The 12,123-nt window shown below is 40.0% G+C and overlaps 1 protein-coding gene across 4 annotated transcripts in view; it reads left to right on the forward strand.

The window, feature by feature from the left end:
• kcnma1a (potassium large conductance calcium-activated channel, subfamily M, alpha member 1a) overlaps window positions 1–12,123 on the forward strand; it is a gene marked incomplete at both ends in the record, with an annotated part of 121,974 nt that overhangs the window by 75,222 nt on the left and 34,629 nt on the right. For 3 of the 4 annotated variants that reach the window (XM_079168769.1, XM_079168768.1, XM_079168771.1), the window contains 8 exons: window positions 4,841–4,951; window positions 5,091–5,196; window positions 5,601–5,683; window positions 5,764–5,833; window positions 6,745–6,900; window positions 7,411–7,520; window positions 7,688–7,756; window positions 11,973–12,059. In XM_079168769.1, the coding sequence (XP_079024895.1) occupies window positions 4,841–4,951; window positions 5,091–5,196; window positions 5,601–5,683; window positions 5,764–5,833; window positions 6,745–6,900; window positions 7,411–7,520; window positions 7,688–7,756; window positions 11,973–12,059 (792 nt within the window). Of the gene's footprint in view, window positions 1–4,840; window positions 4,952–5,090; window positions 5,197–5,600; window positions 5,684–5,763; window positions 5,834–6,744; window positions 6,901–7,410; window positions 7,521–7,687; window positions 7,811–11,972; window positions 12,060–12,123 lie in introns of all 4 variants that reach the window. The other variant, XM_079168770.1, reaches the window with a different exon arrangement.

The following is a 12,123-nucleotide window of genomic DNA, read 5'->3' on the forward strand; positions in this document are numbered from 1 at the left end:
ACTTTATAACATCAAGTCACACTGCGTGACTGGAGACCTTGGCCATTAGGACACACATGTCCATGCTCTTTTACTCTCTCTTTTACTCTGTCTCTCTCTCTCTCTGTCTGTCCTCGTCCTCTTCTCTATCTGCCTCTATCTGTCCTTCACTCAGAGTCATTTGTGTGCCGTTCATTTTCTTTCTCTGTCCTCCTTGAAACATCCTGTGTTGCGCTTTAATTTAATTCGGAAAATAGAGCTTTCATGACTACTACATTTTAGTCTTGCAGTGTACTAACCTGTGGTGCTTCTATGCAATATATCTGTGTACTTTGTGTTGTCCCATTTCTTATCTAGTCCCTCATTAATACAGTCTTGCTTATAGAAATGAATTAGTACTTATTTCTAAATGAAAGAAAATAGTCATGAAACCCCTACGATCCGCTTCCAATGGATTTTTTTCCCCACAAGAAAATAGAAAGATTTAACCATCTGCAAGTGCATTATTATTGGTGGTGTTTTTCAGCATCATCAATTCAAATGACCATTGCAAGATATAATTTATTTTCTTGTCTCATTTTGCTTGAGTTTGTTTTTTGCATGTCTTATGGAATTACTTTGCTTTAACTGCATCATTTTTTGGCATGTTCTCAATGACCTGCAGTCATGAGGCTTTTTCATTGATCGCGAACTCCATGAAAAAGTAATCTGCCTGTTGTACGTCAACGCTAGCCCATCGCATCACTAATGCTTGACATGACTCTGGCCCTGATCTTCAGTCAGCTCCCACACCCTGAATGCTGGATGCCTCGCTCCCAGTGGAGGCTCTCAATTGCTTTTGGCTTGCTTTGCCTGCTTGGTTCTTGACGCTCGCCTGGTTCTCCTGTTTGTGTGCTGGCGGAGTTTGTCTCCACAAACTCTTGTTATTTATGTAAATGTGTAATTGGCCTCTCACAGCAGAGGATCCAGTGCACTGTGAAGTATGTGTGGTCATTTCACCACAGTAAATATTGTCCAGTACTGTTCTCCTCCCCTCGTGGCTCAAACCTTGATGATATTCAGCACACAGGTATATTTTAATCCAGATGTGGTGTGTCTAGAACAGGGAGGGTAGACTTCTTTTTCCTTCTTCTCTGCTCTTCTCATTCTCTACTATGGCACTCAACATCTACTGCTTTGCAGTCAATTCTCTCCGTCACTCCGTTTCTCTTTTCCGATTCTAGCGAGTCAGCAGTAGAACGAGGCATTGGAAAAAAAGCTTTTGTTCCGATAATGTTTGCCTGTCATTGAGATAAGATTGATGAAATGTTATGTTTGGCCAGTGACCTCAGCCCAGACTCACAGATGTGTGTTGAGAGAAGCCCTTGTCAAAGCCGAGGGTAGTTTCTCCCACACACTTTATTTTCTCTTTCCGCACCCCCGACCATTTCTCTCTTCGGTTAGACATACAGTGCAAACACATGGTAACAATCAGACGATACCCACCAAACACACAGGCTCAGAGTGGCACCAGGCTCTTTGGATGATCATTTAGATTTGGATTTGTTTGGTGTTTACATGTATAGGACCTGACACATAGATAAAACCGCTTTGTCATGTGGGTTTAGGTTTGCCATCGGGCTTCAGTTATTTAGCAGCTGTCAGCACAAAAAAAAGGTCTATCATGGAAATGAGATTAGGAGATTACAAGTATCCGTCTGATTACAAAGCTCACAAACAATGAGATCATGATACATTGTGAACTATTTTAAATGTATCCCTTATTTCATCTTGCTGCCTGGCCGCTGTCATTCGAAACAGGCCTTGAAGGTTATTTGGAAGTGAGAGGGACTCACATTGGATCTGTACGACATTTCTGTTTCATGCTGGTGTTGCTTATAGTACTCTGTGCAGTGTAGCATACACCCATGAGCGCAGTGACAGCACTCAGCCTGCGTATGCTGATATAATAATGACAAGTGTTGCATTCTGTTGGCGCCCAGTGCAGTCGGGGCTCTGTGGTTTCCATTATGGCTCTATGGTTTCCATTAGCCCCGACTTCAACAGAGGGGTTGACATGGAAACTGGCTTGAACATTGGCTGAACTTTGACATACACCTTTGAAAGTCCACTGTAAGGGCGAGCAACTCAATGGTCAAACGTACATTTCCAAAGAATCCGCATGCTATTGCACTGTAAATACAAAGTGCACTATACAGTATATACCTGCACTCGTCTTGAAATTGATTACAGGAGATGCCTTTATATTTAATACAAAAATAAAATGAGAGCTGAGTTGTATAAATTGCAACATTCTGACGATGATTCTTGCAGTAAAGTTTCGTTACTGACCTAAGGATTAGAGCAGTACCAAGTGAGTGACCTCTGTTGCTGATGTTTGAGCTCTTTGTCTGTTCCCCAGTGACATCCTGGGATGTTCCCTGACTGCATGTTGTGTGCGCACGCTCTGTAATACCCCTTTGTATTTAATGTGATTGTGTGCCCTCTTTTGTTATAGTTTCTGGTTTCTGGGTTGTGTTTGGTTTTCTTGTAAAAATGTCCATAGCTTAAACTGTACGGTTCAATCTGGTTAACCAGAGGGAAAGGAATTTTGGTCATGAAGCAATTATAAATGGTTGAATTATTCAAGCTATCCTTTTCCTGTATCCTATTCAATGAGCCAAAGACCTCAGTATTCAATTTGATGCCCCTCAGAAGAGGCATGCCAACTTTAATTACGTCTATCAAGTGAAGCATAATATTTCAACAATTATTCTGTCTTAAATACAGAGACTTAAATGGGGGGTGAAGGAAAAAAGCTTGATACACGAGGAAGAAAGTTTTGCTTTGCTGATAAATCACCTACTACATCTAGTGTGTGTGTGTGTGTGTGTGTGTGTGTGAGGGAGAGATTAATAACCTAATGCTGAACCCACACAAACGAAACAATACGCCTTATAAATCTGTATATTCCCTCTACCCTTGTTGAAGGGCATCTGGGATACTGGGAATAGAAAAACGTGACTAATGTTTTTCATCTCTTGAAATGAGAGACATCTTGTGCCAAATACTGCCGGCTGCCCACAGACATCTCAGCTCATCAGCTTGTAAGACCACATGGCCCTTTGCTCAACTCTGGCCAGCCATGCCATCACGGCTGCTCATTAGATCCTCTTAAAGGACAGAGGCGACATCTGCGAAGACCATTATGTCCTGCAACATCCACAGACTGCCATTCTTTCAATATGTCTGTCACATTACTTTGCCAAGTCCACTTCAGTTCAGTCCTACCCGGTCCATCTGGTACAGAGTAGGAGGACATTAAGTGATCTGGACTATGGTTCTCATCTAACATCGATAAATATCTGTTTCCTTTAAACCTGCCAAACTTAGTCAGATGTCAGTAATATTCTAAAATTTTAGGCATCAACTTTTGAAGGTTAATGTGTTAGCCAGAGCCTGCTTCTTGTGTACAAGAGTATGATAATGGATTCAGACAAATCTAGTTTGATCGTCAGAATATGACCACAGTGATTTTTTTTAATTTTAGGAAAGAGTAACCAAATACTCATAGTGTTCAATGCAAAGCTGTCCAGTATCCGAGCACTCAAAACTAGAGTGGTTCATTTGTCTGCTGGCACATCCTGCTAAGTAGTGGATAAGGCCATTGTCATTACACAGATTGCCTTACAGGTCTCCATAGGGTAATTAGGGTGTCTGCCGAGTGTCCACACTAATTCATGTCAGTATAAGGGCTGAATTCTACTCAGCATGTTTGGATTTCTCATTTAGGGGTTTGGCAATAAGACCTGGTGACATTTAACTTTAACTCCAGAAGGGTAGCTCAGCTTACCACAGGGCAAATGAAGCATATAAAATGTCTTAAATTCAACCAGATTATGGTGATTAAATTGCTTAACATAACTATATCATGGTTGAGTTCCAACCATTTTTAATAACAGCAACGTTCACTACTTAATTCAATTATTTGAAAAGATAGCAGCAATAACATTTAAGGAGCAAGATAACCTGAACATGAACTTTAAAGAAAATAAAAACAGCAAAAAGAAAATGTTCATGAACAATGACTGAATTGAATTGAAACTGAAGTTTCATTTTTGAGACAGTTAAGAATTTGAAGTTTCAATTTAGGCCCTTGTCAGACAGTGACCATCCAAACTGGCCAAACGCCTCTCATCTCATGATACAAATGTGAAGCTGATCTTTGAACTTGATCACTCTGGCTGACGGTGCAGTCAGAGGACGAACAGGGTCACAACCCCAACTCCAAAATCGTTCCAATCTAACTTTGTACTTCTTCACTCCTGTAATCAGCCCTGTGCACAGTCTGACAGGTCCCCCTGCTGTAATGCGCTACATGTTTTGCCAGCGGACCCGTCAAATACTCCGAGGTCCTGTTTAGAATTTGTGTCAACCACAAGCCTCCAAATCGCTTTGAAAGTTTTTAGTAATGTTCTGTAAAAAAAGCACAAGCATATTGATGTACATGTCTTTGTCAACATGCATTCAGCTCACAAAGGGGTGGTTTGGCCGAAGGGACAGTTTTTATATTGAGAACGGAAGACAATCCAACCACTGTGGACTGTGTGATTATATCTTAGATGTTTTAAAGTGGTTCAGAGTTGAGTGTTTGATTGCACTTGTGCAGAATTAAACCACTTTCATTACATGGGGGAAAAAAAAGATATAATTCAGTTACTTGTTTGCTTTGAAATGGCATTTCTTTGACATGTATATAGCTTTTTTAGTCTATATTTGAGATGTGAGAGTGCTTTGGTTTGACTGATTATCTGTGGGAGACAAGCCAGTGTCTGCAGTGATTTATGTTGCCCACTCAAGATGATTTCTTCCCCTCTTCCAGGCATATTGTGGTCTGTGGTCATATTACCCTCGAAAGTGTCTCCAACTTCCTCAAAGACTTCCTACACAAGGACAGGGATGATGTCAATGTTGAAATAGTTTTTCTCCATAAGTAAGTAAATTTTTCCTTCCTCACCACGTGTAGTAGAACACAATGTTTTAAACAATACACAAGCAGCCTGTGTGTGTATCTATATCTATAGATATAGATATGAGTTACGCTAACCCCTCTCCTCTTTTCTCTGTGTTAGTATTTCCCCTAATCTTGAGCTGGAAGCCTTGTTCAAACGTCATTTTACCCAAGTAGAGTTCTACCAGGGATCTGTTCTCAACCCTCACGACCTCGCCAGAGTGAAGGTACAGTCAGTGACGTCTTTATGAGAGATAAAATCACATACAATGATGGACAACGGTTGTTGAATTAATGTGTCGAATAAATTGGACAGATTTAAAAGCAAATTCCATTTACAACATCAGTTATTTTTAGTTTTTTGTATTTTTAGTGAGTATAGAGAGCAGAGGAAAACAGAGCAGGATATTTTATTATTTATTTCTTCAAAATGAATACAGACAGAACGGAGAGGAAGAAAAAGTCTGAAACACTTTGATATGAACTATGACTAATTGAAACTGGCCCAAGTAAAGCCCACTATTTTTTTTATCATAATGTGAGAAAGACACAATTAGTTTAACACTCAATGCCTGTAAATGTGAATTGACTATAATGTTCACATATCTGTTTCTTTGGTTCCTGCACATAGATCGAAGCAGCAGATGCCTGCCTAATTCTAGCCAATAAATACTGTGCAGATCCTGATGCTGAAGATGCCTCCAACATCATGAGGTATTGTATTGTCTGGACTTTGAAATCAGTGGAAAATGAATTTATTGTTCGTTTCATTGTGCCGGCTTTTCTGCTTCAAGGGTTATTTCGATCAAGAACTACCATCCCAAGATCAGAATAATCACACAAATGCTACAGTACCACAATAAGGTAAGACGTCGTGGTGCCCTGTGAGATGTAAGATTGCTTCATCTTGATGCTCTTTATTTATCTCACAAGACCAAACATGTATATCAGGGGATAACCCGCAACAATGTCTGCTGCGTGCTACATTTCAGTAGTTTGTTTCATCATTTGGTAATTCATAGCAACATGTTTTAAACAAATGACCGCGCACTCCATTGACCACTCGCTCCCTTGAGTCCAGAAGGACTGGTAACATAAAACATGACAATTCATGCAAATATCGACCTTTTCATTGCATTTTGGAAAATGACACCCTACAAATATAGTGTTTTTGCACAATTGTTACAATTCTTGAAAGTTGGAGAACCAAAAATCACTAACTATGCCAAGTGGTCGCACACATCCAAACACCTTTGTTGGCAGGTGCTGGACCCCTAGAAGAAAGCAAAGAAAACATAATTGAAAGTCTGCACACTGTAGCTCCTTCTAGAGCAATTTAATGGCACATCCACAAGTGAGGTTTCGAGCTAATGCTGTCCTTCAGACCGAGCTATATCAACAGTGACTCCATCTTTAAATAGCCGTTACTCATGTATTTAAAGATTGCCTCTCTGTTGATACAGTGTGTGGACCTTTATTTATATTTGACTAGAAATCACTGCCTTCCACACAGCTTTAACATTTTCCACTTAAAGGAAAAGTTTAACATTTTGGGGCGAATGAATCTAAAAGAGAGACGGACACTAAACCGGAGCATTACAGACAGCCAATTACAGGTTTATTCAGACAGAAGATGAAAGCATGTGGACATGAAACCCAGCCCAAAGTACAAGTATGGGCCTGAAAAGGAGCGTGTTGTTCCCCCTTTAAGAAATATGAACCATTTGCTTGGATTTCTGTGTCTTGTGACCTCCTTTGTCTGTCATGTGATGAAGGCCCATCTGCTGAACATTCCAAGCTGGAACTGGAGGGAGGGTGACGATGCTATCTGTCTGGCGGAGCTGAAGGCAGGCTTCATTGCCCAGAGCTGTCTGGCTCAGGGCCTGTCCACCATGCTAGCCAACCTCTTCTCGATGAGGTCCTTCATTGAGGTAACACAGAGGACAAGATTAAGATCCTTCTGAACGGACTGACGTAATACGGACGATGAATGAATTCTCACATTGCATTTTTGTAAATTAGATGGTTTATTCAGTGATTGGAGTTGAGGTTACTATAAGTGGATACACTAGGTTCTCTGATGGACTAGATCGATCAAACACAGTACATTCCCCGGACAATGTTGACATCTTTGTCCGGAGCAAGACTTCCATTAAAATGATTTCAGTCGCCCTGGCACATCATATTTTACTGTGAGATTTCATATGGAATCTGTTCAGTGTGTCTGTGGCTCAAAATTGAAGAGGTGCTTCTCTCTTTCAAAGAACTGTTCTCTTGTCATAAAGATGATGAATCGGCTTATAATGACCAGGCTGATGTTGTGCGGTGGAACATCTGCTGACCACATTGGGCCGCTATTTGAAGGAAAACAGTGTTGCTTTTTTCTTTTTTTTTTTGTCTTATCCTCACATGTGACATTTCCGTGCTTGTTTTTTTGTCAGATTGAGGAGGATACATGGCAGAAGTATTACCTAGAAGGGGTGGCTAATGAGATGTACACAGAGTATTTGTCCAGTGCCTTTGTCGGCCTCACCTTCCCCACTGTCTGCGAGTAAGTATCGCTCTTTCCTCGCTCAGAAAGCCCACTGTCAGTGGTAGGTATAGCTAACAATTCTGAAGTGAAGAAAGAAACACAAGATGTGAATTTCAAAGGCGTTTGAACACATCAGTCATTTGCTCAAACACTGCTGTCCTCTAATAAGTGCACATGTTTTACAGGCTGTGCTACGTGAAGCTGAAGCTGCTGCTTATTGCCATCGAATACAAGTCCGAGCAGAGAGAGAGCAGGTTTGTTTATTGCATCTTTCTTCCAACTAACAACTGTGTTAAAAGTGAACTGCTGTGTGACTCGCTTCAAGTGGATCTTTTATTAAAATATCGTATTTTTTTCCCCGCTAAATCCTCTTTGTAGCTTTAATAACAGTTGATGATCATATCACATTTGAGAGACATTTGAATAATAGCATGCCAATATGAGCATCATTACACACAACACAACTGGAAAGCACTCAGAGAGCACACACCTCTGCCAAGGCTGCACAGTCATCTTGAATTTCTGTTTTTCATTTTAGTGTGCCAAAACCTTTCATGAAGTGTGGTGGTACAAAAAAAAACATGGATCTGCACCAACAACTCACTCATTCTTTGCCCTCATGGCCTCACGTTCCTCAAAATTTTTAGTGAATTCTGATGACAACTTTTTGGAATTTCATGCTATTTGGCAAAGAAATAAATGGGACTGGTGATACTGACTGCATGTTGTCGGTGGTGGTAACTACATAACAACAAGTCTGATACTTTTACCAAACTTTGCAGGTATGCAGGATAAAGGATAAAGATCTGGTTGAAATTTCAACTTGGTTTATTACTGTAGGTAACGGCACTGCAACATTGTTTTGTCCTATGTTGATTATATTGTGCCGTCAATTAAAAGACACATTCACACCCGATTAACCAATTTGCTGCACATTCAAATTTCATGTCATGTTTTTCCTTAACTTGATTCTTTCGTGTCCCTGTTCAGCCTGTATGATAACAAGTAACTCTACATCAGTGTCCGTCTTATCGGCAATAATAACTATTTTTCAGTAATGTCAATTGCCAAATCTCACTCACTCTTCCCCATTCACCTGTGTCAAATGTTTTTTTTGTGTACTGGAAGAGTTGCATGTTAAATTATGGTAATTTTGATATTGCAAGTTAAAACCAAATTTCAAAATGTAGTTGTGTACATATTTGATCCTACACTGGAATGTATCCCAGTGCGCTATTTTCTATCTGTGGTCTTAATTCTTTTGAGCTCGTTAAGTTATTGAAAATAGTTTTTTCTAGTGATTTTGATGATGCCACAATAAGGCATCATTTTCCGTATACCTACAGCCCTTTTCTAGAAGATGTACGGCCACAATTTCCTTTGCCATTTGGTTTAATCACGCCTAGATAACAACTTTTTAAATCAAACTGAATTAAACATTCATTTTTTTAGGTGCAAGGACCTTTGGACAAGCATGAAATAACTCAATTGTTTTGTACAGAGTTGCTTCTCGTGCTGCCATATAAGGTGTACCTACTAAATAACAAGAGAAACATTAGAAGCATATTCTCCTCCTCTTTTATGTGCATGACAACTGTTTGATTTGAGATTTGTTCTTGTTGTTTGCAGAAGCCGAAAGCGGTATGCCCTCTACCTTATCTTACTTCCAAAGTTCAACCCAATCTCCACCACTTTAAAGCTCCTGACTTTGGGAGTTTCCCCAAGGATATTTTTCCAAACACTATCTCACAGGCCTCTTTTTCTAACTCTTTTTTTATGGTGTCCCTTGTGCGTAACGCACTAACTTCTTTGCAGGCAGAGAGAGGGTAGATAAATTGGACATGTTTGTAGAAGTGCTGTTTCTTTGTCTTTGCTGTTGTCGGTGTACCAAGGCCAAACGCTCACCCTCTCTCCATATCTACCTCCTATTTGGTCTTATGAGTTTTGTCCTTTACCAGTCCTTTGCTTAGTTTGTTTCTCTCACTTTCAGTTCTTTTTCAGTGTTGCCCAGTCGTTACCCTACTGTATGTTTGCTTTGCCAAGCTAGTTATTCCACTCATGGTGTTTTTAAATCAGTACTTAATGGTTCATTTGACTCAGAATCATTGAGGAGTTTGTATACACATAACTTAGACCTCAGATGTGTCGATAAACACTGATAATCTGCTGTTCTATATTATGGACTTAATCTGGAAATACATTATCACCACCATTGCTGTTGGCAGTGGCTGATATAATATCATGATATCTTTTTCCTCATGGTTTCATTACACCAGCAGCACCTCACCAATCTTTTTTTTCCCTCAATTCACACACTAGGAAAGGCATGGAAGTGTTGAATTTTGGATAGCATTCAGTCGATCCGAACTGAAATATAATAACCACAGGCTAAAATATTCACAAGTGTCCCACATTTCACTTTTGCATTCCATCACCCTCTCATGTTGTCAGTGCTAAATGTATATCCATCTGTGCACGTCTGTATGTCTGGTTTATGTGTGATTACCTCGAGAGGGAGAGGTTGAGTGTGAATGAGCGTGTGCAGTTTTGTGCGTCTCAGCCACTATGTCCAGTCATGCTTGTGCGTCTCTCGAGTAGATGTTCTTAAGTGAGGTCACTTCCTGTCAGTTTGGTGTTTGAGAAACAATCCAACTGCACAGAAGTTACTGCAACCGTCTGCATCTACGTACCTGTCCTTATACCTGTACCGCAGTGGCTATGCCTTTCTGTTTGATTATTGTCCTCCTCATGCTGTTTGGTACTGTAACTGCATGCTATGACACTATCACATAAGGTGTTTGATGCTTGCTTTGTTGCTCACAATATGAGGTTTTGATGCTTTTTAAGCTTCTATTCACCAGTTTGCGCCTGAGCGAAGTCAAATGTCTTGGATAGATACTCCTGTAAAATCTCAGATTTGGGCAGCAATGTTTGTGGAACTGTGATCTTCGATCTATTTCTTTCATTTATTTTCACTAAAGAGCATGCCAGGTGTAACGCCTGTTTACTTCTCTGGGGGCCATTCAATCTGAGAGAATGTTAGATTCTATTATACTTATTGAAAAGGAAAAAATGTGGTGGGAAAAATCTAATCTGCATGACTGGTGCAATTTGATCACAGCCCGACATGTGTATGGATTCAATTGCTCCCTTAATATTTTTGTTTATTTTCTCCGATGTAGCCTTTTCCAGAGCCCAGAGGAAAGATGTAATACTTCACTTCTGCTCTGAGGCGGCACGGATAACATACTTTTTCAAAATAGTTATTTAGAACACAGAGATTTGAATCAAGATAGTAAGAGACGCGTTACCCTAGCACTGACAGTAGTTTTGTGAGCCATATGAAAGTGTTATTGTCACAAATTGCCAAAGGTTTTAGTTTATAATTGAGTAAATGAAATAAAAAGATCAATAGCTCATCATCTTTCATCTGGGCTCTGCGTATTTTGAAGGAGTGTGACCCTTAAAGGTTTGTGGGTTCAGTGTTTTGATTTCTTAGTTCACACTCACATCATTGATGATTGTTGCCCACAGGTAACCATTAATGACCAGTGTGTGTGTGTGTGTGTGTGTGTGTGTGTGTATGTATGAGCGTACAGTATGTGTGTGCTGTGTCTACCCGTTGTCTCAGTCTAATTAATGGGGAATGATACAGCCAGTCACTTTAAGTGCTCAGGTAAATAAACTGAGTCCCACACAAAATCAAAATGGTTTGCTAATCTATCCCTTGATATTTCTTTTTAGTGCAGATGTTTTTCAGCATGCCAGCATATTTGTTTCTTTTTTATAATTAATGTAATATATTATTTTAAGCAATTATTAACCTTGCTGGACATGCGTTATTTTCACCCTATAATTCAAGTGAGCAGAGTCACTACATATTTTGATATGAGTTTATCCACCTTTGGACTTTTTCCTAAAGCAATATATACTACAGTATAGCAGAGTCACTAGAGTACAATCAGCTTTGTATTGGCAGGAAAACGAGCTGTTCATTCCCTTGCATCCCACTGTCAATTACTAACCGCGATAACAACTCTTACTGTACATTCTCTGTACTACAGCCATGTCTCAGTGGCCATCATAACATTTGTTTTGACTAGATGACTGTATTTGAGTGCTGACACTAAAACCACTCCATAGCCATAATTTTAATTCTTTCTGCCCGTGTCCCTTTACTTGTGCCTCTCTGTCCCCCTCCTCACCCTGTGGCAAACCAATACCATGCTATAAAGAAAAGAATTAAAATGTAATGTGCGGTCATACTGTTGTACATTCTGTCCATCCATGAGAGTATCACATCAGCAAATTGCCCAAAATCTAAAAAAGTCCAGATAAGCACAGTGGACATCCGATTAACGGCATCAACAAGTCTGTGTACCATTCCTCTTGATTAGCATGTTATGTTCATGAACTGAGTGTTGTCCAGAAGTTAATGAGCGCGATGTGTCTATTTCTCTGACAACCCAGCATCCTCATCAACCCGGGCAACCACGTCAAGTTGCAGGAAGGAACACTGGGATTTTTTATCGCCAGCGATGCCAAGGAAGTTAAGAGGTAATACGGCAATCTAACTATGTCGAATGGGCAGCTTGATTATTTGAAGTGCTGAACATGTTTA

Source organism: Pholis gunnellus (genome assembly GCF_910591455.1).
Source record: "Pholis gunnellus genome assembly, chromosome: 11".
NCBI lineage: Eukaryota > Metazoa > Chordata > Actinopteri > Perciformes > Pholidae > Pholis > Pholis gunnellus.